Source organism: Rhinopithecus roxellana, chromosome 13, assembly GCF_007565055.1.
Source record: "Rhinopithecus roxellana isolate Shanxi Qingling chromosome 13, ASM756505v1, whole genome shotgun sequence".
Classification (NCBI taxonomy): Eukaryota; Metazoa; Chordata; class Mammalia; order Primates; family Cercopithecidae; genus Rhinopithecus; species Rhinopithecus roxellana.
Genome location: NC_044561.1, coordinates 107,910,591 through 107,937,940, shown reverse-complemented (window position 1 = coordinate 107,937,940; position 27,350 = coordinate 107,910,591). Strand labels below are relative to the sequence as shown.

Here is a 27,350-nt window from a genome sequence, read left to right as displayed (position 1 = left end):
GTGGCTCACGCCTGTAATCCCAACACTTTGGAAGGCCGAGGCGGGTGGATCACGAGGTCAGGAGATCGAGACCATCCTGGCTAACATGGTGAAACCCCGTCTCTACTGAAAATACAAAAAACTAGCCGGGCGTGGTGCTGGGCGCCTGCAGTCCCAGCTACTCAGGAGGCTGAGGCGGGAGAATGGTGTGAACTCGGGAGGCGGAGCTTGCATTGAACTGAGATCATGCCACTGCACTCCAGCCTGGGTGACAGAGTGAGACTCTGTCTCAAAAAAAAAAAAAAAAAATTCGGCCGGGTGCGGTGGCTCATGTCTGTAATCCCAGCACTTTGGGAGGCCGAGACGGGCGGATCACGAGGTCAGGAGATCGAGACCATCCTGGCTAACACGGTGAAACCCCGTCTCTACTAAAAAATACAAAAAAAACTAGCCGGGCGAGGTGGCGGCGCCTGTAGTCCCAGCTACTCGGGAGGCTGAGGCAGGAGAATGGCGTGAACCTGGGAGGCGGAGCTTGCAATGAGCTGAGATCCGGCCACTGCACTCCAGCCTGGGCGGCAGAGCGAGACTCCGTCTCAAAAAAAAAAAAAAAAAAAAAAAAAAAAATTCATAAATTAAAAACTAAGTCAAACCATATAGAAAGTTATGAGTTGAATAGTAAGTCCCTTATACATCTTTCAAAATACTTTGTTTCATTATACTTTTCGTTATACCTATTTGTATGACTTAAGTCATACAAATTATTTCATAACTAATTGAAAATAAAAGTCTGGCCGGGCGCGGTGGCTCAAGCCTGTAATCCTAGCACTTTGGGAGGCTGAGACGGGCGGATCATGAGGTCAGGAGATCGAGACCATCCTGGCTAACACGGTGAAACCCCATCTCTACTAAAAAATACAAAATAACTAGCCGGGCGAGGTGGCAGGCGCCTGTAGTCCCAGCTACTCAGGAGGCTGAGGCAGGAGAATGGCGTGAACCCGGGAGGCGGAGCTTGCAGTGAGCTGAGATCCGGCCACTGCACTCCAGCCTGGGCGACAGAGCAAGACTCCATCTCAAAAAAAAAAAAAAAAAAAAGAAAAGTCATCTTGTCCAACCTCTCCATTAGCTCCTCACAGTGGGAGATCTCTCCTTGATAACTACTTGCTTTCACCTAATGGGAAATTAGGTCTGACAAGGGTAACCTTGGGTTATCATAATGATGTTTCTCTCAGTTCTACTCCATGCTGTTTCCCTAGGCTACCAACCTGGCTCCTGCAGACCCCAATGGCAAAGCAGACCCTTATGTGGTGGTGAGCGCTGGCCGGGAGCGGCAGGACACCAAGGAACGCTACATCCCCAAGCAGCTCAACCCCATCTTTGGAGAGTGAGGCTGGGCCCTGTGGGGTGGAAACAGGGTAGCTGGAGGAGCATCCAGCCCTGTGGCCTTGTGGCAGCTGGCCTAGGGTTGGCAAGGGAATGGACAGGGGCTGCTGACAACGCCACCCCCTCCCCAGACCACCTCCTGGAGCATGAAAGTGACCTCAGCCCCTCTTCCTCCTTGCCAGGATCCTGGAGCTAAGCATCTCTCTCCCAGCTGAGACGGAGCTGACGGTGGCCATATTTGATCATGACCTCGTGGGTTCTGACGACCTCATCGGGGAGACCCACATTGATCTGGAAAACCGATTCTATAGCCACCACAGAGCAAACTGTGGGCTGGCCTCCCAGTATGACGTGTGGGTCTGGCAGGGCCCACAGGAGCCATTCTAACTTTCTGGCCAAACACATTCAAGCTCACATTCCCTTTTGTGTCTCCAGATCCTATGATTTCATGGAAGGGGACCCTCCCACCCAACGCCACTGCCAACCAAGACATAGCTCAGTGGTCAAGACTTGGGCTTGGGAGTCGGGATCCTGTAACGAATGTCACTTGACCTGTTTTTTTTTTCTTTTTTTTTTTTTGAAATGGAGTCTCGCTGTGTCTCCCGGGCTGGAGTGCAGTGGCACTGTCTCGGCTGATTGCAACCTCTGCCTCCTGGGTTCTAAGCGATTCTCCTGCCTCAGCATCCCCAGTAGCTGGAATTACAGATGTGGGCCACCATGCCCAGCTAATTTTTGTATTTTTAGTAGAGACAGGGTTTCACCATGTTGGCCAGGCTGGTCTCAAACCCCTGACCTCAAGTGATCCGCCCTCTTCTGCCTCCCAAAGTGCTGGTATTACAGGTGTGAGCCACCATGCCAGGCCCACTTAACCCCTTCGAGTCTCAGTTTTCTCATCTGTAAAACAGAGGTAATAAGATCAGTATCTTCTTAATGGAAGCACCTGGACTACATTTTTGATTTTCGATTTTCATTGTTATTGTAAACGAGGACTAACCTGTTTCCTGTTGGGAGTTTTGAACCTAGACCTCATGTCTTCATGATGTCACCCCTGCCCCAAGCCCAGGTGTGTCCCTACACCAGCCCCAGCTGATGCATCTTCCTTTTCTGCCTGCAGTGATGGTTACAATGCCTGGCGTGATGCGTTCCGGCCTTCACAGATCCTGGCGGGGCTGTGCCAACGCTGTGGCCTCCCTGCCCCTGAATACCGAGCCGGTGCTGTCAAGGTGGGCAGCAAAGTCTTTCTGACACCGCCGGAGACCCTGCCCCGAGGTACCAGCCCCTTTCTGTTAAAGCAAGATGTTGGTAGAACAAGGTACAGGAGGCCCAGGTGCCCAGTCTTGTGTGCTCCCCAAAATAACCCATTGTTTCAGCAGTTAGAGGTGAATTTGGTTGAGTACGGATGAGGTTCTTGGGTGTTAGGGAGAAAACAGTCTTTACTGGTGAGCGTGAGATCCCCCAAAGAGCCAAAGTGGACCCGTAACTAATCAAGTTCCCGGAACACAGAGGTCCCATAGAGCGTCCCATGTAACAGAATGTGGCTGCAGAATTAAATGGCTGGAGGCTTATTCTTTTTATTTTTATTTTTGTTTTTGAGACAGGATATTGCTCTGTCACCCAGGCTGGAGTGCAGTGGTGCCATCGCAGCTCACTGCAGCCTGGACCTCCCAGGCTCAAGTGATCCTCCCACCTCAGCCCCTCGAGTAGCTGGGATTACAGGTGTGCACCATCATGCCCACCTGTTTCTTTCTTTTTCTTTTGGTAGAGATGAGGTTTCGCCATGTTACTCAGGCTGGTCTCAAACTCCTGGACTCAAGTGATCCTCCCACCTTGGCCTCCAAAAGTGCTGGGATTACAGGCATGAGCCACTGTGCCTGCTCTGGTGGCTTATTCTCTAAATAGGGTCTAGGCAAAGGTGGCAGTACCTCCAATCCCACTGTCCCACTGACTGACTGCTGGCTTTTCACTGGGCAAAGTTATAGCAGCTTCCCCCACTTTTTGTGCATTTCAGAGCTGCTCTCCTGGCCCACAGGGCTTTATCCAACACAGTGGCTTCCCCAGTTTAGAGCTTCTGTGGCGGGGGAGGGAGGGAGGAGAGGTGGAAACTCTGTGGAACCCTAAGCTCACACACCTTTCATTTCAGGCAGCAGTGGCCCCAAGGTGGTGAGTGGGGACCCTAAAGAGGCCCAGGCATTGCTTGTGTTGAGGCGCTGGCAGGAAATGCCGGGTTTTGGGATCCAGCTGGTACCCGAGCATGTAGAAACGCGGCCTCTCTACCATCCCCGTAGCCCCGGGCTGCTGCAGGTGAGGAGGGCTCAGCACCCAGGCCCAGAATCACAAGACTCTCGGAATCTCAGGATACCCACCCAATCCTGGGCCCTGGGCCCCCAGGACAGCCTTTCCCTAAGGCGTCCACCTGGGTGCCACCTGCAACTCCTGACTATGGCTCCTGTTGCTGGTCCCTGTGTCCCTGCTCGTCCTGGACCTCCATCCTGGACCACACCCTCACCCCTGTCCTACAGGATCCCCACCCCTGGGCACCAAGACTCAGATGTGGGGTTCCTAACCTAATCCTCTGCAGATCCCTAAGGTCTGGACCTTGGAACACCAGATATTACTTTTAATCTCAACTTCCCCTTCTGGAACCTCATTTTTTTTCTTTTTTGAAATGGGGTCTCACTCTGTTACCCAGGCTGGAGTGCAGTTCCGTGATCTCGGTTCACTGCAGCCTCCGCCTCTCAGGCTCAAGTCATCCTCCCACCTCAGCCTCAGGAGTAGCTGGGATTACAGGCGTCTGCTACCAAACCCAGCTAATTCTTGTATTTTTTGTAGAGACAGGGTTGCGTCATGTTGCCCAGGCTGGCCTCAAACTCCTGAGCTCAAGCCATCTACCCTCCATGGACTCCCAAAGTGCTGGGATTATAGGCGTGAGCCACTGCACCCAGCCTGGACCTCATCCTTGAACCCCTAATCTAACCTTGATCCTGGAACCCACACTTCAGACTTCACCTTCATCCTCATCCCCCAGGATCTGCCTGACCCTGTCACTTTGACCCTAGCTCTTTTCTCCACTTGGGGACAAGGCACAGCCTGTGGCCACAAGGCTGTCAGGGAAGGCTGGGAGCCTGACAAGACCCTCCAGCCTGGTCCTGTCCCCCCAGGGATCTCTTCACATGTGGATTGACATCTTTCCTCGAGATGTGCCTGCCCCACCCCCAGTTGACATCAAGCCTCGGCAGCCGGTCAGGTGAGAGTTCTGTTGCCTCCTCCCAAGGCGGGTACACGTCTAGGTCTACCTGTACAAGGGTCCTCTGAAAACCTGGGTCCCCAGTGAAGCAGGCAGAGGGTGCTAATCACAGGCTTTCCAGTTAGGTGCCATTAAATTCCCTTTTATTCATAAGCCATTGCAAGTTGAGTGTCTCTTGTAAACTGACTCCAAGTACCTTTTGGTAAGCCCCCTTCCCACCTGAGCTCATCTGAGTGGAGTTCTATGTGGGGCACAGCCACGTCACACAGGCTGAATGCAGATGCTCGGATACCAGCAGCCTGTCACTTTCTGCCTCTGGGCTCTGCTTTCCTTGGTGTCACTCTCAGGGAGCCCTCTGCAGTCTGGGGGCAAGGTGGCATCTAACAGTGCGAGGCTTACATCTTAGCCAGGCCACCTGAGTGGAAACAAACACCTCTTTCGCAGTTACAGCAAAAGCCTCAGGGCTGACTCAGTAGACCAGCTTGGGTCAAATGCTGCGCCCTGAACCAATCATTGTGGCCAGGGGGCTGTAATACTGGAATCGGCCAGTCCAGGGATGTCTCCCCAACCCTGCTCAGCCAGGGAGGGAGGGGCCTGCCCCACCAGAATCCCACAGATTGACTGTGGTGGTGGGGAGGGGTGGTTGGGGCGGGGGCGGGTCACCAGCAGAAAATCACGGTGCTGTCAACAAATGAGGGGAAGTTGATGCTGGGCTGGAGAAAACAGCTATCCAGGCAACCCCACGGCAGTCAAGGACAGGGCTACATGAGGGTAGGGTCCAGAGTGCCGCAGCCCTCCTGTCCCTCAGGCGCTTGTACGCTTGCTCTCGTCCCCCGTCTCTCATCCTCCCTCTTCTCCCTGCAGACTGGCTTTCTCTGTTTACTCACTTTTCTACATCCCCAAACTCTGGCTTGTAGTGGCTCCAGCTCTGCATCTGATGCCACACCATGCAGTGGTGCAGCGTCCTGATTCCAAATTCACAGGAAGGAGAACCTTGCTGGCCCAGCAGACCATTCCTGATGTCATCTGCTGTGGCCAGGGTGGTCAGTGACACCTGGGGCTGTCCCTTCATGGGACCACAGGCATTGGATTCCCCTGCTGGGCACACAGGTGCCCAGTGAATGTCAGTGGGCCAGGCCGAGGTCCCTCCTGTTTCCTGCAGCCTCTTTCAGGGCCCTGCTCGAGAGTCTGAAGCCACCCCCTAATGTGCCCCGCAGCTATGAGCTCAGAGTTGTCATCTGGAACACGGAAGATGTGGTTCTGGATGATGTGAATCCACTCACCAGAGAGATGTCGAGTGACATCTATGTGAAGAGGTAGCCTGCAGGCCAGGTGGGGCAATGGCAGTGTGCTAAGGGGGGGACTGTAAATGGGTGTGGGTCCTCGGGCTGAGTCCAGAGCCCGGTCCCCAGGCCCTCCGTGGTACTGAGAGCTGGGTGAGGAGTGGGTTCTCCGTGTAGCTCCAGCCCTGACACTCACCTGACCTGGCCCCAGCTGGGTGAAGGGGCTGGAGCATGACAAGCAGGAGACAGATGTTCACTTCAACTCCCTGACTGGGGAGGGGAACTTCAACTGGCGCTTTGTGTTCCGCTTCGACTACCTGCCCACGGAGCGGGAGGTAAGCGTCCGGCGCCGGCCTGGACCCTTCGCCTTGGAGGAGGCCGAGTTTCGGCAGCCCGCAGTGCTGGTCCTGCAGGTCTGGGACTATGACCGCATCTCTGCCAACGACTTCCTTGGTATTGCACTGCTTAGCCTTCCCCACACTCAACCCCTGCCTCCAGCCCTCACCTCCGTCCCCTGGTTCCCTACTCTGACCCAACCTTGAATCAGGATTTTAGACCCGAGGTCTGAAACCTTTGCTTTCTGGCCTAATTACTGAGTTAATTAAGCCCAGACCACAGTAACCTCCATTCCCACCAAATCTCTGATTTAACCCTAGCTTTTCACCCTGACACTGACTCCACAGCCTTTGCTCCTTGGCACTCTGATCCCAACCCTTGGCCCTCTTCCACTGGGGAGTGGCAATGGGTAGACCGCTGGGCTGTGGTTTGGGTGGTCCATAACTGTGGCCTGACCACACACTGCAACTTTCAGATGCCCCAACTTGCAACCTTGGTGTGTTGCCTCCTCACCCCTGGCACAATGAGACTTTGATCCCATGCCTAACCCGGTGTGCTCTGGACTTGCAGGATCCCTGGAGTTGCAGCTACCGGACATGGTGCGTGGGGCCCGGGGCCCCGAGCTCTGCTCTGTGCGGCTGGCCCGTGATGGGGCCGGGCCGAGATGCAATCTGTTTCGCTGCCGCCGCCTGCGGGGCTGGTGGCCAGTAGTGAGGCTGAAGGAGGCAGAGGACGTGGAGGGGGAGGCGCAGGAGGCTCAGGCTGGCAAGAAGCGAAAGCAGAGGAGGAGGAAGGGCCGGCCAGAAGACCTGGAGTTCACAGACACGGGTGGCAATGTGTACATCCTCACGGTGGGTGCTCGTAGGCGGAGGCCAGGCTGAGCTGGGGCCTGAGCTGGCCCTGTGCTCCCAGTGATGCAGGAGTCTCTTTTTTAGGGCAAGGTAGAGGCAGAGTTTGAGCTGCTGACCGTGGAGGAGGCCGAGAAACGGCCAGTGGGGAAGGGGCGGAAGGAGCCAGAGCCTCTGGAGAAACCCAGGTGAGTCAGGCACGAGGGCCGGGGCCACAGCCTGGGCCAATGGGGGAGGCGGGGGTGGCCAAGGGACCGCCACCTCATCCTGACACCACCCTTCTCCTCAACAGCCGCCCCAAAACTTCTTTCAACTGGTTTGTGAACCCGCTGAAGACCTTTGTCTTCTTCATCTGGCGCCGGTACTGGCGCATCCTGGTGCTGCTGCTGCTACTGGCACTGCTCACTGTCTTCCTCCTCCTGGTCTTCTACACCATCCCTGGCCAGATCAGCCAGGTCATCTTCCGTCCCCTCCACAAGTGACTCTCACTGACCTTGGACACTCACCCAGGGTGCCAACCCTTCAACACCTGCTCCTGGAAGTCTTTCTTGCCAACGTGAGCTACCCTAGAGTCCAGTGCTTCCTCTGAATAAACCTATCACAGCCACTGACCCGTGGTCACGTGCTGTCCAAGGCTGGCGCCTCCAGGTGACAGAGAATAGATGCTCTTGGGTGGCCTCAGGTGCTGGGGGCTTACTTGGAAGAATCCACAGGGATAGAAGGCTGCCCCCATCCCCACTGCAGGGAAGAAAAGGGCCCCGGCGGCTGAGTTATCACACCCTCTGAGCAACTCCACCACGGCTCCTGCTCCTGCTGGCGGCCAGGTCCCTCTCACCTCATCTGTTTCTGGCTTCCACTGCTCCAGGACAGCTAAGGACCTGATAGACTCCATTAACCTGTCCATTCCTCACCATCCCTGAGAGAGGCTTCCATCAGAGCTGGATCTCGGGTCTGACTCCAGAGGTTCTGCTATCACTACCTGACTTCGCTTCCTTTCCCTTTTCTCTTGCTTTTCCCCTGCCACAGTCTTAGATCAACATTCGAGACATGATCTGATAAACTGACTGGTTGTTTAGGTACCCCTACCTCCCTGGGCCATAGAATGGTGAGGTCGCTGGGCCCTGCTTCTCCACATGTAGCCAGAGTTCTAATGAGAAACCCTGATTAGGCCCCAAGCCAGGGGTCTGGTGCTGGCCCTGCTCCAGAATGGCCATTGCTACCTTCCCACCTTCCCACCTTGATGTTCAGTTTTGCTTCCATCTAGGAGACTGCAAAGGACCTGGAGGGACTCCTCTCTGCAGTGAGAGCCAGCACGGGCGGGGTTTGGCACAGGGTGGGATCAGTGAGTGTGACAGGATCAGGTGGACTGAGCCCAGGGTGGTGGAGGGCGACCCCAGCTTTACCCAGCAATGAAGTGGCAAGCCCCAATCTGCACCCAGGGCCCTCAATTAGTGGCCTGGGGGCCATGGTGGCTCTAGGAAGCTCATGCTAAAAAGGTCCAAGTGAGCCCTGGGGCTGAACCCGAGAGGTCTGAGGACCACAGTGGAGGAGGGACCCAGGGCTGTGGGCTGGACATGAGTCTGGTTTGAATAAACCCCAGTCAACTAGGAGATGCCCATGTGGGGCTCCTGAGGGCTCTGGGCCCCGATCCATCAGTCATGATTGCCTTCAATGAGTGGCCAGGATGAGGCTCTAGCCATGGCAAGGATCACACGGAGACCAGTGAGTACTATCACAATCAATAGATTTATCAACCTGGGGCTGGGGCTGACTGAGGAGGTGGAGGGTGGCGGAGGCTGGGGGACAACCACAAGCCAGGGAGAGACAGGAGACAGAGGAAGCGCTGAGGGTGACTACGTTGTCTTCCCTAGATCAATTTTCTTCTGAATGGCTCGTGCTGAGTGGTAGATGAGTGAATCGATAAGTCCAGCCACTGGGAGAGAGACAAGGGCTGGCACTGGCCCAGTGGGGGCCTTGGCTTTTGATGCTGAGAGCTTTGTCACTTAACTGGCCAGGCCAGCATCTGCCCCTTCACCCCCAACCAAACCTGGGGCACCCAGGCTTTACTCTCCCCACCCTACAGCTCACAGACACCCTGGGCCTCTTACCCGTGAACATGCCCCCAATGATGGCACACACGCCTGTCAGGAAGTGGGTGAAGGACCTGGTGGAGGGAGCGGGCGGGCTCAGCAGGCACACTCCTCCCTCAGGCTCAGGCCCCCAGAGGCCGCTGTGCCCCTGCCCTCACCTGTGCTTCTCTGTCAGCTTCACCATCATCGGCGAGAGCTCATAGAGGACGAAGACTCCGGGAAGGCCCTGGTCGCCCAACAGCCCATTGGCGACCTTCTCATGTCTGGTCACAGAGAACTGATTTGTCCTCAGCACCTGGGGTGGGAGGGGAGCCAGGGCTAGGGCTAGGGCTAGGACCTGGCTCCAGCCACCATCAGCCCCACCCCTGCTCCTTCCCCTTTCCTGCTGAGCCTTGACCGTGCGGGGAGAAAACATGGCACTGTGCTGGTGGCCTGCACTGCAAGGCCTGGCCTGCCAGACCCCCTCTCCTAGCCTTGGCCTCAGCCTTCCCCTCCAGATGCCAGCTCTTTACAGTTTACCTATCCTGGCAGCATTTAGTGGGTGTTCTCATGGGGGTCCAGGCTGAGAAGCAACTCTCCAAAGACGCACCACCAAGGCTGAACTGACTTCCTCTGCCCTCAGTCCCTTGCATCCTGCCACTCTGCTGAGATGCTGCTCCACAGGGCACGGCAGCCTCGGTGAGCGGGTACACAGAGGCTTGCCCTGCCTAACCCCCAGCCCAGGTAGACCACAGGGGACAGTGAGGCAGGCAGACGGTGGGCACCAGAGGAACAGATGGAGGTGGTGAGGGCAGCGCAAAGAGCAGAAGCTTTGAATCGGACAGCCCCAGGCCTGCACTCTGCCTGGGAGGGCAAATCCCCCACCCTCTGTGCCTCAGTCTTCCATCTACCATGTGAGGACGAGGCAGTTTTCACTCCCCAGGCTGATGGAATAAAATGCAGGAACTCCAGTGCTGGGCAGCACGCAGGAGACTCTAGAGGGTAGGGAGCTCCCTGACTCACCTCTCCATCCACCTTCATGTACACAGTGGGCACCACCTTCACAAAGTACTGGAACATCATGGAGGCTGAGGGGAAAACAAAGCACTGGGTACGGGTGCCTGGCAGGCCTTCTGTGGCTGGGGGCTGCCTCCCGGGCTGGTACCTTGGGGTGCAGTGACATTGGTGTGGTCCAGGGGGTTCACAATGCCTGGATAGTCCTCCCCAAATGACAGGTGCTGGATGTAGTGGGTCATGTTGATCTGCAAACGACACCATCCAGAGCTCATCCAAAGCTCTGATGACAGTAGCAGACAGGGACACCTGGGTCCGTCTCTGGAGATGTGGGAGAAAGGGGAGGCTATGGCCCTAAGGGGACAACCTCCCTGGGACAGGTATCCCCCACTCCTCACCTAGAAACTCCTCCTTCCACAGCCTGCAAACTCCTGGGGTTCCAGTTTTTTTTTTTTTTTTTTTTTTGAGACAAAGTCTTAACTCTGTTGCCCAGGCTGGAGAGCAGTGGCGTGATCTGGACTCACTGCAGCCTCTGCCTCCTGGGTTTAAGCAATTCTCTTGCCTCAGCCTCCCAAGTAGCTGTTACAGGCGTGCGCTGCCATGCCCAGCTAATCTTTGCATTTTTAGTAGAGACGGGGTTTCACCAAGCTGGCCAGGCTGGTCTCGAACTCCCAACCTCAGGTGATCCGCCTGCCTCAGACTCCCAAAGTGCTGGGATTATAGGCATGAGCTACCATGGCTGGCCAGGTTTCAGATTTCTTAAAATACCAGCTTCACTCATATGTTAGGCACACACAGAGCGGCGGGTACTGGTTTTGCCGGGAGGTCCAGGCTGTGGAGGCTGAGGCTGGAGGCTGTGAGCCCCCAGATGCATTCCCTTCTTGCTCCCCTGTGTATCAAACTCAGTCACTGGAAGGATCTTTCAGAAAATGCAAGTCTGATGATGTCATGACTCTGCTTAAAGAAGGCCAACAGCTTTCCACTGTTCTCAGGAGAAAGATGTGACTCCTCAGCGTGGCCTCTGAGTCTTGTGTGGTCTGGTCCCTGCCGACTTCTCCAGCCTCACCCATCCACACCTGCCCTGCAGTTCCTTAGAAGGGCCACGATCCCACCTGACCTTGTGCTGAGGTCTGTCTGTCTAGCATGCTCTTATCCAACCCAACCTTGCCCCTAGCCTGCTCAGAGCTCAGTTCAAAAGTCACTCACTTAACCCTCAGGCTGGATCCCCATTCAGAACATGGTGGATTTTTCTGTAAGCACTCCCCGATCCCAGGATGTTCCTACAAGGAAATGAAGGCAGCAACCAAGCCTCCCACCCCCACCTGCCCTCCATGGTTTCCATCTGGTACGTACGTTGTCAAGGCCAAAGCTCTGCAAGTCATGGACTAGGAGAGAAGGGAGAAGGTGGCATTAGTAGGAGCAGCATTGGCCTCCTCATTCCTCCCCCTAGACTGCAAACCACCTGTCTTCTCTGACCCCTCACTCCTTCTCCAGCCTGGCCCCTCCTGGTCCTGCTTAAGGACGGCCAGAAAGGGCAAGCCTTGGGCCTGTGTGAGAGTTCACGCCCTCAGGAGTCATTAAGAACAGACCCTGGTTCCTCCCTGACATCCACAGGGAACTCTAGGCCTTCACTCCCAGCATGGCCCTGCCTGCATCTCCAAAAACAAAACCCACTGACTGTGGGCTCTCACTAACTAGAGCTGATGGCAAATCACTGAACCTCAAAGTGAGGTGGGACCCAAGAATGCCATCCACGTGTTCCCTGCCTCCACCCTCAAAGGTTCCCCAGAGGAAATCCCATGGGGACCCTGTACCAACTGTTCCAGAACAAGTTACTCCTGCCCTCTAGCCTCAATCCCTCCTGCTGCAAGGAACCATACTTCAAAGATACATCCCAGTCCTTTTTATAGTCACCCAGCAGCCAGGTCAGAGAAGACCCAATCACAGACCCATCCAACCTCCCCGCATCCCGGTAGGGCAGGCTGCCCCAGAAATGGGGGCTTGGCCTCCCTGGGGGGCGGGGCCACTTACTCTCCACAGCATGGACTGCAGCATGGGGGAGGGAGGAGAGAGAAGAAAGATTCAGAGCTTCACAATGAGAACTATGGAGCAAGATACGTGGCAGGAAGGAAGACAGGAACATTCTGCCTCAGTAACACAGTCTGGCCCCAGCTAACAAGCCTCCTCCTGGGCCCCTCCTTGAGAGTGAACTAATCTGGCCAGAGAGGAGCAGGAGAGAGAGTGGCCTAGGAAGGACGAAAGGCCTAGAGCCCAAAGAGCCAAGTTCCTGACTGTATGGCCTTGGGCACATCACTTGCCCTTTCTGGGCCTCAGTGTTCTCCTTTGCAAAGGGCTGTCCTAAGGATCAGGTGGGAGCTAAGATGGAAAAATACTTGTAAAGTTTACACTGTAAGAGATTATTATCCACTCCAGCCCCAATCAACAAGGATATTAGAAACTCACTCCCAGGCCTCAATTCAGCCAGATCTCTGGCCTTAGGCAACTGTAGCTTTGTGTTTATACATCCTTCCAGGTACAGAGCACCCCTGGCCCTGGGATCCACAAGTCTAACAGTCCCAGGCCAAGAGGCTGCCATTCTGGCTCTGTGTCCTACTGAGTGCCTGCCAGGCCTTGTGCCAACAGCTTGACACTGATCATCTTCCTATCATCCCAGCAAGACCCTTTTCTCCCAGCTTCCTCCAAAGTGAAGAGGGGGTTCCAGAGCTCTACAGGGTTCTTCAGCCCCCACCCCCCCAGACTGTCCTGAAGACCAGCAGAGTTACCCTCCAGGGGCCCCTTTCCTCCTGTTCACCTCAACCACTTTGAGAGGCCATCTTCACAGCCTGGGCTCTGTCACCACACGGCTCTGTCCAAGCTTTACTATGACCCCAACTCCCACCTTCCCCAGCCCTGCCTTCAACCCCTGGGTTCCTCTTCACTTTCTTGCTTCAGCCTGGCTCTTCCTTCCAGGCACTAACTCCCTGGCATCCCCTCAACGTGCGACTATCTTCTCTCCACACACAACCTCCTCCCTGGCCTAAAGAGAAGTCTTTCTTCCTCCTTACTGCCACTTCCAGATCACTTTCCCTTTATCTGCCTTAAAAATGCAAAATGGCTCACACCTCTAATCCCAACACTTTGGGAGGCCAAGCAGGAAGATCACTTGAGCCCAGGAGCCTGGGCAACATGGCAAGACCTTGTCTCTGTGGAAAAAAAAAAAAAAAAATTAGCCAAGCATGGTGGCATGTGCCTGTGGTCTCAGCTCCTTGGGAGGCTGAGGTGGGAGGATCTCTTGAGTCTAGGAGGTCAAGGCTACAGTAAGCCAAGATCACACCATGGCATTCCAGTCTTAAAAAAAAAATCCCGAGCTTTGAAGCTCATGACAAAGCAGCCCTGCTTGTTTCAGCAACCTCGATATCTACATGGAGCCTCCAGGACTGTTCTCCCACGCCATTTCTCAACAGCTTGGGCAACTGCCTGCCACTCTCTCCTGTACTACCTCTGTCAGTTTCTAGTGATTTCCATATCCACGTAGATGATCCTTCCAGTACCCTGGCCTCCCAGTTCCTGGACGTCCTTTCCTTCCTGATCTTGTGCTCTGCCTACCTGAGCCCCTTGATCTGTGGGCCATTCCCTAAGCTTTGTCATTAACAAAGCCCCTTCCGTGACTTCACTTTCAAGCAACTCACGTTCCACTAGCTTTCTAATTTCCTCCAGTCCACCAATTCTGATAACTTGTTGACACCACACTCAGGACTTGCAGTCCCTTGTTCTTCCTGCCCCCTCACTGGCTTTCCCACATCCTGTCTTTCCTCCTTTCCTAACGTATAGGCTGTGGTCCAGAATCAGGATGACTTCTTTACATATTTGACTCCTTCACCTTTGCAGGCACCTGGCAACACCAAACCCAAGGCGATTCCAACGTTCTGTCTGCTGAGTCCATTCCCACACAGATGACCACGCTGACCGCTCTCTTTCCATTCACAGCCGCAGACTCCAGGGAGACCCTAGTGCTGCGTCAATCCTCCTCAGTCTCCCCAGTCCACGCATCTCCCACCCCCAAATGACCAGTCACACCTTTTCTTTCAAATCTCCAACACCTCCTCCTTCCCTCTCTTCTCATTCTCAACGGAGGACCTTCCTTCCTGCAGCACAGAGAAGACTCAGAAGAGACTCTCCATGTACTTCTGCCACCCCAGCTACCACCCTACCTGTACCTACAGAGCCTGCCTTTCCACATGTGTAAGGCACCAGATTCTGTCTTCTTTCTCCAGGACTTCACTCTGGTCATTGTTTGTCTCGTCTCTAGAGCATCACTTATGGTCTCTTTAGTCGATAATTTCCAACAGCATATTAATATTCTGCTACGTCACTGTCCTTAGAAAAGCCTCCCTCGACTCCACAGTTCCCTCCAGCTTCAGTTCATGCTCTCTCCTCCCCTAGGCAGATTCCACTATAGAACTGTCAGTACTCACTGGCTCCAACTCCTCTCCCACTCCCTCCTGGACCCACTCGAGGGTGGTCCTATCACACCCTTCAAATGACTCAGGCAAGGCTATAATAAATGACTGTTGCATTGTATATCCATGGCCAATTCCTGCTAGACATCCAGAAGCATCTGATGCGGTATCTGAAACTCCTGTCAGAGTGTGGCATCCTGCCATATCCCGCCTGGCTTACACTCCTCCTCCACCAAGGTTTCTTACTGGTCTCCCCTGACAGTTCCTCCTGACACCTTTGGCTTCTAATGTGGGAGGCCTGGCACCCAGCCCTTTGAGCTCCCCTCTTTTCCATCTACCCTCCCCTCCAGGGTGATTTCATCCAGTCCCATGGCTGGATGATGCCAACATTTGCATCTCCAGGCAAGTCCTCTCCCTGAACTCCAGGCTTGAATGGAAAACTACTTACTTGACACCTTGTGTGTCTAGAAGGACACCTAGACGCTAGTGGTCTGAACACATCAAAAGCCGAATACCAGCTGTAAGATCCCATTTCTGAACATCTAAACCTGCCCTGAGTCTTCCTCATCTTGTTAAATGGCAACTCCATCCTTTTCTTTTCTTTTTTTTTTTTAATGGAGATGGAATCTTGCTCTGTCACCCAAGCTGGAATGAAATGGCATGATCTCAGCTTACTGCAACATCCGCCTCCCGGGTTCAAGCAATTCTCCTACCTCAGCCTCCTGAGTAGCTGGGACTACAGGCGCACACCACCACACCCAGCTGATTTTTTGTATTTTTAGTAGAGACAGGGTTTCACCATGTTGGTCAGGCTGGTCTCTAACTCCTGAGCTCAGGCAATCCACCTGCCTCGGCTTCCCAAAGTGCTAGGATTACAGGCAACTCCATCCTTACTACTCAGGTACAAAACTTTGGAGGTATCCCTGACTCCTTTTTCCTTTGTCCCTAATGCCCATCAGGAACTCTTCTCAGCTCTACCTTCAAAATACATCCAGAGGCCAGTCACTTCCCACCACTTCCACTGCCACTCTGGGCTGAGCCCCACCATCTTTTGCCTGGATTGATCACTGCAAGAGCCTCCTAAAGGGCCTCTCTGCTTCCGTCCTTTCCCCTGTCCAGTCTTGTCCACAGAGCAGCTGGAGAGCCGCTTACCTTTTAAGTTAAGTTGGATCATCCCTCACCTTCTTCAAAGCCCTACAATGGCTTCCCATCCCATGCAGAGTAAAGGCTCGAGTCCCTACAATGCCCCTGCAAGCCCTGCATGATATGGTCCTGTGACCTCTCTCACTTTTTTTTTTTTTTTTGAGACGGAGTCTTGCTCTGTTACCCAGCCTGGAGTGTAATGGCACAATCTCAGCTCACTGTAACTTCCACCTCCCAGGTTCAAGAAATTCTCATGCCTCAGCCTCCCGAGCAGCTGGGTTTATAGATGTGGGCCACCACACCCAGCTAATTTTTGTATTCTTAGTAGAGACAGGGTTTCACCATGTTGGCCAGGCTGGTCTTGTACTCCTGACCTCAGGCGATCCACCCGCCTCGGCCTCCCAAATTGCTGGGATTACAGGTGTGGGTGACTGCACCCGGCCTCTCTCACTTCATTTCTAAGCATGTTTCTCTGCTCCAGCCACCCTAACCTTCTTACTATATCTTGAACTTGCCAAGCACATTCTAGCCTTAGGAATTTGCATTTACTGTTCTCTCTGCTTGTAACACTTCCTCCCCAGACATCCACATGGCTGGCTCCCTCACTGTCTTCAGGTCTTTGCTCAAATATTACCTCATCAAGGAGTCTTTCCCTGACCTCAATATTTAAAATAGGACCCTCACTGCCCTACCCTAGCCCCTCCCCACTACCATCTTTATCCTGCCTTGTTTTGGTCCATATGACTTAACAGCATCCGATAATACCACATACAGATGCTCCCTGACCTACACTGGGGTTAGGTCCCAATAAACTCATTGTAAGTTGGCCAGGTGCGGTGGCTCATGCCTGTAATCCCAGCACTTTGGGAGGCCAAGGTGGGTGGATCACTTGAGGTCAGAAGTTCAAGACCAGCCTGGCCAACATAATGAAACCCCATGTCTATTAAAAATACAAAAGTTAGCTGGGCGTGGTGGCACGCACCTGTAGACCCAGCTACTCAGGAGGCTGAGGCAGGATAATCACTTGAACCCGGGAGATGGAGGTTGCAGTGAGTCAAGATCGTGCCATTGTACTCCAGCCTGGGCAACAGAGACTCAAAAAAAAAAAATAAAATAAGAAAAAGAAAATATCGTTAAGTGAAAAATGCATGTAATACCCATCATAAAGTAAAAAATTACAAGATGAATCACTGTTAACTGGGGACTATTTATATTTTATATACTTATTGTCTATTTCTTTTTTTTTTTCCCCGAGACGGAGTCTCTGTCGCCCAGACTGAAGTGCAGTGGCCCGATCTCGGCTCACTGCAAGCTCCACCTCCCGGGTTCACGCCATTCTCCTGCCTCAGCCTCCTGAGTAGCTGGGACTACACGCGCCCACCATCACGCCCGGCTAATTTTTTTTGTAATTTTAGTGGAGACGGGGTTTCACTGTGTTAGCCAGGATGGTCTCGATCTCCTGACCTTGTGATCCGCCCGCCTCGGCCTCCCAAAGTGCTGGGATTACAGACGTGAGCCACCGCACCCGGCTTGTCTACTTCTTTACTAGAATGTTCTGAGGGCACAGACTTTGTTCACTACTATACCCTTAGCAACTAGACTAGTAGGTGATTACTAAATATTTTGTGAATGCCTGAATGAACAAATGAATGAGAATAAATCTCATTTGTTCACCCCAACAGCCCTATGAGTAGGTACTATTATCATCATCCCCATTTTGCAGAAGCAGCAACTGAATAGGGCTCAGTATTTCCCAAATATGACATAGCTCAGGAGTGGCAGAACCTGTGCAACCTAGCTCTGCTTCTCCCAAAGCCTCATGCACGGGTCATCATCGGACACTGGGGGCTACCATTTCAACAAGCACCTACCACAAGCCAGGCTCCTTGCTATCATCTTTAACCTGCACAGGCACCCTGTGAGATAAGTGCCCTCATCACCATTTTATAAAGTAGAAAACAGGAGTCAAAAAGATGAAGAAACCTTCTCAAAGTCACACAGCCAGTAAGGTCTGAAACTGGTATCTGAATGCAGCAGTCTGGCTCCTCAGCCTGTGCTCTTAGCCACTGTGCCAAACTGCTGCCGAGATGAAGGCCTGCTCTGGCCAAATGGTTGCCAAAGACAAATGAGCAGCAGGCAGGAGAGGACCACTCAAACTCACCAAGAAGGTGGCCAGCATCTAAATCTCCCCAGCAGGTGCAGACCACTCACCGTGCACATGGGACTGCTGGAAGCTCTTCCCAGGGGCAAAGTGGAAGTTTCCGGCCACCTGTAAGGAACATTTTCTCTCATTCTCTGGCTGTGTCCTCCTTTTGCCTACTCAGGGCCTGAGTGGGCCTTCGGTTCCCAGCGGAGCTTGCCCAGCCCAGCTGGCCCTATCTTGCCTTGATCCCTCCTGATACCTTATTGACCTCCAAGAAGCCGTACACCTGGCAGCCTTCATTCTTCTGCTCCTGCATCTTCTGGCTGAAGCCCTCTCGCCGGCACTGCTCAATAGTATCTGGGTTCTTGAAGGCCCAGCCTCGACGGCGATATGCTTCCCGTACATCTTCACAGGTGTTACAGCACCTGTAGGGCAGGGAGTGATAGTGAGAGTGTCAAAGAGGCACAAGTCCAGTGCTGGCATCTGGGGAAATAGAGCCCGAGCAGCTCTGCCTGCTAATGAAGGCTCTGCTAGACTCATCCCTGACCACCAAACGTTCTCCAAATGTGTTTCCTCGTGGCAGAAGGACTGTTTTCTTTTTTTAATTTTTAAAATTTTCTGTAGAGATAGGGTCTTGCTGTGTTGCCCAGGCTGGTCTCAAACTCCTGAGCTCAAGTGATTTACCTCCCTCGGCCTCCCAAAGTGCTAGGGATTACAGGTGTGAGCCGTTGTGCCCAGACTCGGACTGTGAAAAATACATATTGCCATTGTTTGGGGTGATGACAAGTTTTAGGACAGACAGTGGTGACTGCATGACACTGTGAAGATACCTAATGTCACTGAGTTACACACTTAAAAATGGTTAAAATGGTAAATTTTGTGTCACATATTTTTCCACAACAAAAAAAGATGGAAGTACATATTCCCAGGCCCCACTCCAGACCTGCTGAATCAGTCTTGTGGAAGTCAGGGCCTGGGAAACACAGCAGTAGTTATCAGATACTGAGGGTCTGATAATCTGGGCCGGACCTTCCACCTCAGTGATTTACATACAGTATACAGCTAATCCATATGTGACTCTTATGAGAAGATGTTATTATCATCCCTCTTCACATAGAGAGGTTACATGGCTTGGCCCAATGAAACGGGAAGAACCCAGGCAGCCGGACTCTAGAGACCACCTTTGAACCGTTTCTCTAGGCAGAAGAGCAGAGACCACTTCAGCTTCATCTCTAGGTCTGCAGCTCCCAGGTGGGGCCTGGTCACAAAGCCTCAGTCACTTGCACCAGGATCAATGACAGAGGCACATACCCGCCCACTCTAGATTCTTGGTCTGACCTCCCCAACTGCCAGTCTGACTGAGGCTAAGGCTGACTGACACACGGCATCTGATGGAAACCCTGCTCCCACTCCCCCTGGCTCACTTGATATCTTCTGCCTCAGCACCATAGCAGCTCTCACAGCGATCAGGGTCCAGGGAGTCAGGGTCAAACACCGTCACCTCGACTTTCCCAAGCTCTAAGGGGAGGGGAGAAGCAGAGGCATCAGCTGGGGCCAGACACAGTGAAATCGGTGGCCCCAGTCCCTGCACAAGCCCTTTGGCCAGCGGCCTGGGGATAAATAAAAGTTATAATAATAACTAATATTCATGTAGTACATGCTACGGGTCAGGCATTAAGTACTTCTACATACATATCAATTCTTTTAATAAAAGAAACAGTAAGAAAACAGTTAACAGTAAATACTGAACATTAGCTGGGTACAGATCACTGTACTTCACAACCATCGTCTCGTTTCATCCCCACAATGACTCTTTGAGGGGGGGGTAATTATCCCTGTTTTATTGAGAAGATGCTGAGGCGCACTGATGAGAAGTGACTTTGCCCAATGCAACCGAGGAAACGGATTTCAGCTAATTCCAACGTGTAGGCCACTAACCTCCTTGCCATGATGCTTCTCCTCAGACCTCTCCCTCTGCACCGGCTCCTTGCCTCACTCTAGTCACCCCATCATAACTGGTGATTTCAATACTGACCTCCCAACTCATGATAATCTTGATTTTGCCATCTCACCTTGGCTACCCATTTCCATAATCATACCTAGATCCTGTCATTGCCAATTAACTGCAAACTTTCCCAAATTCAAGTGTCTGAGTCTTCAACTACTTACCCTTATTTTCCCAGTTCATTATTTAGTACCTGAAATCCACCAACTCTTTGACACTACTGACACTATCATGTCCTCACTTCCCTCCTTAAATCCCATGGTCCACTGTAATTATTCTCTTGCACATAACCACAACTCCCTGTTCCTCTCATCTTTCATTTTACAAATCCAGCAAAACCCAAACCCTGGTTCCATTCAACTCTCTGTACCTACTTCTTGCCTGAAACTCCCTTAGGGCTGCCTGGCAATTCCACTTCATTTCTCTAATCAGTTCACTCTCCCATTATCTAAGGTGACTTAGACCTTATCCTCTCTCCTTAGGCTCCCAAAACTTTCCTCTTTCTTCACTTAGCTAATGTCCTTGCTTTCAATTTCCACTACGAAAAGAGAAGCAACAGAACTTCACTTGCTCTCACCACCAAACCCACCATCTCACCACTTTCTCCTTTAGACCCCGCCCCATTTCTCTGCTCTCCCTTATAGTGAAACTCCAAAAGTCATCTATAGGTAATGTCTCCACTTCCTTTATTGCTCTTTGATCCGATTCTCATCCTCAACAGTATCAAAATTGTTCCTTTCAAAGTCTCCAGGAATCTCATTGTTGTCAATTTCAATGGTCAATTCTCACTCCTCATTTTACTGGACTATCAGTAGCTTCTGATACAACTGCTCACTGTCTCTTCTTGAAACTCTCTCCACTTGGCTTTTGGGACACCTCTTGGTTCTTCTATGTCAATGGCTAATCTGTCTCAATCTTCCTTCCTGTCCTGACTTTTAAATATTGGAGATGCCCAGGGTACAGGCCCTAGACCTCTCCTCTACCTACATTTACTCCCTAGTTTCCTCACTTAGTCCAATTGTTTAAACTACCCTCTACCTACTGATAACTCCTCTGAATTCTAGACTGGTACATCTAATTGCCTCTTAATATCACCAGAGTATAAAATAGGAACCCCAAATTTACCCAAACCTAAGATTCCTCTTTCCCCCAAATCCTGACCTTACTCTGTGGAAGCTAGTTTCCAAGATGACTTCAATGATCCCCACTTCCTAGTATTCACACCCTTATGTAGTCCTCTCCCGCAACAGGCTGACCTGTGTAACCACTAGTTTATTGCAGAAATGATGGTGTACAACTTCTGAGGTTAGGTCATAAAAAAGGTTATAGTTTTTTTGTTGTTGTTGAGATGGAGTTTCACTCTTTTTTGTTTGTTTGTTTGTTTTGAGACGGAGTCTCGCTCTGTCGCCCAGGCTGGAGTGCAGTGTCGAGATCTCTGCTCACTGCAAGCTCCGCCTCCGGGATTCACGCCATTCTCCTGCCTCAGCCTCCCAAGTAGCTGGGACTACAGGCGCTCGCTGCCACACCCGGCTAATTTTTTGCATTTTTAGCGGAGACGGGGTTTCACCGTGTTAGCCAGGATGGTCTCGATCTCCTGACCTCTTGATCCTCCCGCCTTGGCCTCCCAAAGTGCTGGGATTACAGGCGTGAGCCACCGCGCCCAGCCGGAGTTTCACTCTTGTTGCCCAGGCTTGAGTGCAGTGGCGCAATCTCGGCTCACTGAAACCTCCACCTCTCGGGTTCAAGCGATTCTCCTGCCTCAGCCTCCCGAGTAGCTGGAATTACAGTTGCCTGCCACCATGCCTGGCTAATTCTTTTTTTTTTTTTTTTGTACTTTTAGTAGAGATGGGATTTTACCATGTTGGCCAGACTGGTCTCGAACTCCTGACTTCAGGTGATCCAACTGCCTCAGCCTCCAAAAGTGCTGGGACTACAAGGAGTGAGCCACCATGCCTGGCCAAAGGTTATGGTTTCTACTTTGTTCTCTCTCAGCTCACTTACAAGATCTAAGTGGGGGAAGCCAGTTGCCATGATGTAAGGACACACAAGCAGCCCTACTGAGAGGTCCACGTGGTGAGGCACTGCGGCATCCGGCCAACAGCCCTATGAGTGAGCCCTTTAAAAGTAGATCCCCGGCTGGGCATGGTGGCTCACGCCTGTAATCCCAGCACTCTGGGAGGCCGAGGCGGGTGGATCACCTGAGGTCAGGAGTTGGAGACCAGCCTGGCCACCATGGCGAAACCCTGTTTCTACTAAAAATACAAAAATTGGCTGAGTGTGTTGGCTGGTGCCTGTAATTGCAGCTACTCGGAAGGCTGAGGCAGGAGAATCACCTGAAGCCGGGAGGCAGAAGTTGCAGTGAGCTGAGATTGCACCATTGCACTCCAGCCTGGGTGACAGAGTGAGACTCTCAAAAAAAAAAAAAAAAAAAAAAAAAAAAAAGTAGATCCCGGCCGGGCGCGGTGGCTCAAGCCTGTAATCCCAGCACTTTGGGAGGCCGAGACGGGCGGATCACAAGGTCAGGAGATCGAGACCATCCTGGCGAACACAGTGAAACCCCGTCTCCACTAAAAATACAAAAAACTAGCCGGGCGAGGTGGCGGGCGCCTGTAGTCCCAGCTACTCGGGAGGCTGAGGCAGGAGAATGGCGGGAACCCGGGAGGCGGAGCTTGCAGTGAGCTGAGATCCGGCCACTGCACTCCAGCCTGGGCGACAGAGCAAGGCTCCGCCTCAAAAAAAAAAAAAAAAAAAAAAAAAAAAAAAAGAAAAAGTAGATCCCTGCGTGCCACCGCCCTTCTGCCACAGCTGTCATTGGAGAGCAGCAGCCATGGCTCTGTGCTACCCGCTATGGCTGTGTGCCTCGACAAGGGCCACAAGATGACCAAGAATATGAGCAAGCCCAGGCACAGCCGCCACCGTGGGCACCTGACCAAACACACCAAACTCATGTGGGACATGATCCAAGAGGTGTGTGGTTTTGCCCCGTATGAGTGGCACGCCATGGAGTTACTAAAGGTCTCCAACGACAAATGGGCCCTCAAGTTCATCAAGAAAAGAGTAGGGCACACATGCACGCCAAGAGGAGGGAGGAGGAGCTGAGCAACGTCCCAGCCGTCATGAGGAAAGCTGCTGCCAAGAAAGACTGAGCCCCCTGCCCCGCCCTCTCTCTGAAATAAAGAACAACTTGACAGAAAAAAAATAAATTTAAACAACAAATAAGTAGGCCAGGCGCAGTGGCTCACGCCTGTAATCCCAACACTTTGGGAAGCTGAGGTGGACAGATCACGAGGTCAAGAGATCAAGACCATCCTGCCTAACAAGGTGCAACCCCGTCTCTACCGAAAATACAAAACATTAGCTGGGCGTGGTGGCACACGCCTGTTATCCCAAATACTCGGGAGGCTGAGGCAGGAGAATCACTGGAACCTGGGAGGTGGAAGTTGCAGTGAGCCAAGATCGTGCCACTGCACTCCAGCCTGGGTGACAGAGTAAGACTCTGTCTCGAGATAGATAAAGTAGATCCTGCAGTTCCCCATCAATCCTTAGATGACTGCAACCTCAGGGGATACCCTAAACCCAAATCACCCAAACAAGCCACTCCTAAATTCCTGACCCAGGGAAACTGAAAAAACAAATTTTTATTGTATCAAACTACTAACTTTTGGAGTACTTTGTTACATAGTAGTGGATATCTAATAGCCACTCCCCCCTCCCACCAAAAAAACCTCCTCCAGTCATCTCCATCTCAAGTCATTCATTTGCTCAGGCTGAAAGCATTGGAATCAACAACCATGACTTTGCTCTCTTACACTCCACATCCAATCCTATAGCAAATTATGTTGGTTCCACTGGTGTCCTGCATTTATCTGCTGAAACAACAAATGATAAAACTCCCCACCAGAGTAATCTCTAAGGTGTTAGAAATCCCAGCTTTGAGGACGGTTTTGCTGTGGTGGGAAACTGAGTTAATGGAGGCAGGAAAGGAAGGTAAAAGTGGGTCCCCACTCTGTACCAGGCATTTTACACATATTACTTCATTTGATCTTACAATTCCATGTGGTTGGTACTACTGTTTTATCACCACTTTCTAGCTGAAGCTCACAGACTGCAGGAGACAAAGTTAGATGTGAACCCAGGCAATGTCACTTGAGAACCTAAATTCGAATCTTAAACCACCTGCATTCCAAAGGGGAAGAGCATTAAGGGCTGAATTCAGCCGATGGGCTGGGAAAGCAAACACTCAGATAAGCCTGGGTCCATCTAGACAGTTCTACCAAGGCAAGAGCACATAAGACCTATCTTCAAACCTCTCGTATTCAAACTACCATGTGCAGGTATTGAGGACCTCTGAGAATAGCAGCCAGGTAGATTACCCAACTCAATACGTATAGAGGATTTTAGGTCATTCGACGACTCTTACTAGCTGCGGGACCCTAGGCAAGTCACTTGACTTCTCTAGGTCTTAGTTGTTTAATATATCACTATGCCTGCCACAGTCCACTTGCCAGCATGTAGGCTTGGGCATGTCCAGCTTTGGGATCTGAGACCCAACCCCCTCCCCTGTTTACCATGCCGCTCAGCCTCTGAGCTCACGGGGATGCCATCTTTGTCTAGTCGCTGCTTGAACAGGTTGTGTTCCACATCCAGTTGCTGTTCCCCAGCCACATCCATGGCATCAATACTCAGATCTGGAAGCAGGAAAGTCAGGCTAAGGTACTGGGACCCTAGGGACAAGGGGATGTGGGTTTTGGAGGGGAAGGGGATACTGGGCCTGTCCTGGGGCAGAACGGGATTAGGAGGAGGTTGTCCTGGCGTCCAGTCCAGAACCTAAGGGACCTAGGGGTGGAGGTGTGAATCTGGCAGCCCACATGAGAACCCTGGGTCTCTCCACTTCCACCCATGGTGAGGTACTCACAGGCACAAGGCATGTGGGGAAAAAGTACATCAATGTTGATCTTCAGTTTATCTCCCCGCGACTTGTCCACGTAGAGCTCAGGATGCACCTGGGGTAGCGCTGCCTCAGTAAGACTTGGCCCCAAATCTCTCCTTCCCCACTCCCACCCCTAAAGGTCCTACTCCTAGAAAGCCAAGCCCCGCCCACGCACTAAGCCCCGCCCCTTACCTCCGTGGTGAGGTAATACTGCAGCTCGGACAGGAACAGTAGCAGCATGAGAAGGCCACTGACAATGGTCACTGCAGGACAAGGGGCGAGGGTCAGAATGGCCTCGAATCCGCTCCCTTAGACACCGGCAGGCCAGTCAGAGTCCAGGAGCCCGGGTCAAGCTCTAGGACGCCCCCCTCCCCGCGACCCTGGCCTCGCCGCGGCCTACCCGTGGCGCCCCCGCAGGTCTTGACCCGGAAGTCCTCCAAAGTCTTGGGGTAGGCATCGAACTGCTTCAGCTTCCCCAGCGCCTCCATGGGGACAGGCCGGAAAGGGGACACAAGCCGGCCCGCCCCTACAGACTCCCTCTTCCGGCCTGGAGCCACGCCCCCCTCTTTTTCCTCACGCAGGCGCAGCAAACCCCACCCTTGGCCCCACCTTTAGCCGCGTTCTCTTACAGGCGGCCCCGCCCACCAATGCTGTCACGCCCCCTTGCGCGGGCAATTGGGTCTGGACGCTACTGCCCGGGCCTCCGCTGTCCGGGGCGGGTCTTCTGAGGACCGGGGTGCGAGGAGTTCTCTGCGGGGTTAGAAACGCTAATAGCACCGTTCGTGTGCCTTGCGCTCGGAACTGCGCCAAGTGTTTAAGACTCTTGGAACATCTTGAAATATACTGGAACAGTAGTTTTTCGAGTGTACCGGTCCGGCTGCATCATTATCAACTGATTACCTATTAGAAATACAAATAATTGATTCCCACCTACTGAAGCCGAAACGCTAGGAATGGCACCCGGGTGATTCTGATGTAAAGTAAGGATGTCCGCTCTGAAAGCAGGTGTAACTTATCTCCGTTTTCCAAAGAGCAAACTGTGACCTGGAGAAGTTAAATAACTTGCCCAAGATCACAGCCAATTAATAGCAGGACCTGCTTCCAGCCCAGTTCTTCTAGACCTCAAAGTACTCCGGGAACCAGGGTCTTCTGGGATGATTTTACCTAAACAGCGTCCCAGTGCTTCTCCTGAGCGCTGCTTTCTGAATATTACCCTAAATTGCTCTCCAGGCCCTGGGATCCTCACGGACACGCTCTACCACTCCAGGTTTAGTTAGACTCAAGTGATGTGGAGCTTAAGCTGTCCCTGACAATTCCCATTGCAGCCCAGTGTCTCTAGAGGGACAGCTCCCACAGTAATGCAGCTGCAATGAGTAAGATATAAAAGCTCATAGGCTTTCACACAGGAATTCCACTTTAGGAAGTAAAAGCACCATGTCAAGGTTAATAGAAAAAATTTAAAAAAGAAAACATAAGCAGCTATCCAAGGTTAATAGAAAAAAAGTTTAGGCCGGGCGCGGTGGCTCAAGCCTGTTATCCCAGCACTTTGGGAGGCCGAGACGGGCGGATCACGAGGTCAGGAGATCGAGACCATCCTGGCTAACACGGTGAAACCCCCGTCTCTACTAAAAATACAAAAAACGCTCTTTTCCTCCCTGACTGTCTGAAGATAGCCCGCCATCATGAACGACACTGTATCCGCACTAGAAAGTTCATGACCAACCAACTACTTCAGAGGAAACAAATGGTCATTGATGTTCTTCATCCTGGGAAGGCAACAGTGCCTAAGACAGAAATTCGGGAAAAACTAGCCAAAATGTACAAGACCACACCGGATGTCATCTTCGTATTTGGATTCAGAACTCATTTTGGTGGTGGCAAGACAACTGGCTTTGGCATGATTTATGACTCCCTGGATTATGCAAAGAAAAATGAACCCAAACATAGACTTGCAAGACATGGCCTGTATGAGAAGAAAAAGACCTCAAGAAAGCAACGAAAGGAACGCAAGAACAGAATGAAGAAAGTCAGGGGGACTGCAAAGGCCAATGTTGGTGCTGGCAAAAAGCCGAAGGAGTAAAGGTGCTGCAGTAAAGGCTACCTGTGTCCATTTTGGATTTTTCACGAGCAGATTAATAAACTAAAAACTTTCAAAAAAAAAAAAAATACAAAAAACTAGCCGGGCGAGGTGGCGGGCGCCTGTAGTCCCCGCTACTCCGGAGGCTGAGCCAGGAGAATGGCGTAAACCCGGGAGGCGGAGCTTGCAGTGAGCTGAGATTCGGCCACTGCACTCCAGCCCGGGCGACAGAGCAAGACTCCGTCTCAAAAAGAAAAAGAAAAAAGAAAAAAGAAAAAAAGTTTAATAAAAATAAGGATAAAAGTATCATGATCTGGGTGGTTGTTACACCTTAGGATATTGAATCTGTCTTTTAACGATTTTAAGTGCACCACATCATGACGATGTATGCATGAGACTGTTCAATAGCAAAAATCTGGAACCAGCCAGAATGCCCATT

General features: G+C 52.2%; 2 protein-coding genes and 2 pseudogenes across 3 annotated transcripts in view; 3 read left to right on the top strand and 1 right to left on the bottom strand.

Moving 5' to 3' along the window:
* The window catches only part of LOC104680536 (fer-1-like protein 4), a 45,040-nt gene extending 37,426 nt beyond the window's left edge, over positions 1 to 7,614 (top strand). The window contains 10 exon segments of the mRNA XM_030914628.1: positions 1,233 to 1,360; positions 1,542 to 1,712; positions 2,474 to 2,628; positions 3,500 to 3,660; positions 4,518 to 4,603; positions 5,821 to 5,919; positions 6,098 to 6,339; positions 6,793 to 7,073; positions 7,158 to 7,258; positions 7,363 to 7,614. Of these exon segments, the coding sequence (XP_030770488.1) occupies positions 1,233 to 1,360; positions 1,542 to 1,712; positions 2,474 to 2,628; positions 3,500 to 3,660; positions 4,518 to 4,603; positions 5,821 to 5,919; positions 6,098 to 6,339; positions 6,793 to 7,073; positions 7,158 to 7,258; positions 7,363 to 7,552 (1,614 nt within the window). The 3' untranslated portion in view covers positions 7,553 to 7,614.
* A 1,183-nt stretch (positions 7,615 to 8,797) lies between these two features.
* On the bottom strand, positions 8,798 to 25,399 carry ERGIC3 (ERGIC and golgi 3). Its single transcript, XM_010386541.2, has 13 exons — positions 25,235 to 25,399; positions 25,027 to 25,097; positions 24,820 to 24,907; positions 24,473 to 24,592; positions 19,324 to 19,417; positions 18,159 to 18,324; positions 17,968 to 18,025; positions 11,507 to 11,538; positions 10,305 to 10,401; positions 10,163 to 10,227; positions 9,319 to 9,455; positions 9,179 to 9,234; positions 8,798 to 9,003 (listed from the first exon to the last, which is right to left on the bottom strand). The coding sequence occupies exons 1-13, from the start codon at positions 25,320 to 25,322 to the stop codon at positions 8,924 to 8,926; spliced, it is 1,152 nt and encodes a 383-aa protein (XP_010384843.1). The 5' UTR covers positions 25,323 to 25,399; the 3' UTR covers positions 8,798 to 8,923.
* Positions 22,732 to 23,050, top strand: LOC104680534 (annotated as a pseudogene).
* Positions 25,400 to 26,499: 1,100 nt separating the features above from the next.
* Positions 26,500 to 27,000, top strand: LOC104680533 (annotated as a pseudogene). Its single transcript, XR_750471.2, has one exon. The product of XR_750471.2 is annotated as a 40S ribosomal protein S24 pseudogene (transcript).
* Positions 27,001 to 27,350: the final 350 nt, after the last annotated feature.

Bases quoted from the DNA above. Each gene is read 5' to 3' on its own strand.
- ERGIC3 (XM_010386541.2), bottom strand. From the start codon at position 25,322: ATGGAGGCGCTGGGGAAGCTGAAGCAGTTCGATGCCTACCCCAAGACT. The intron at 18,026-18,158 runs GTATCAGGAGGG...TGTTCCTTACAG, and splicing joins GCTTCTTGGAGGTCAATAAG to GTGGCCGGAAACTTCCACTT. The intron at 9,004-9,178 runs GTAAGAGGCCCA...TCTCTCTCCCAG, and splicing joins CATTGGGGGCATGTTCACGG to TGGCTGGACTTATCGATTCA.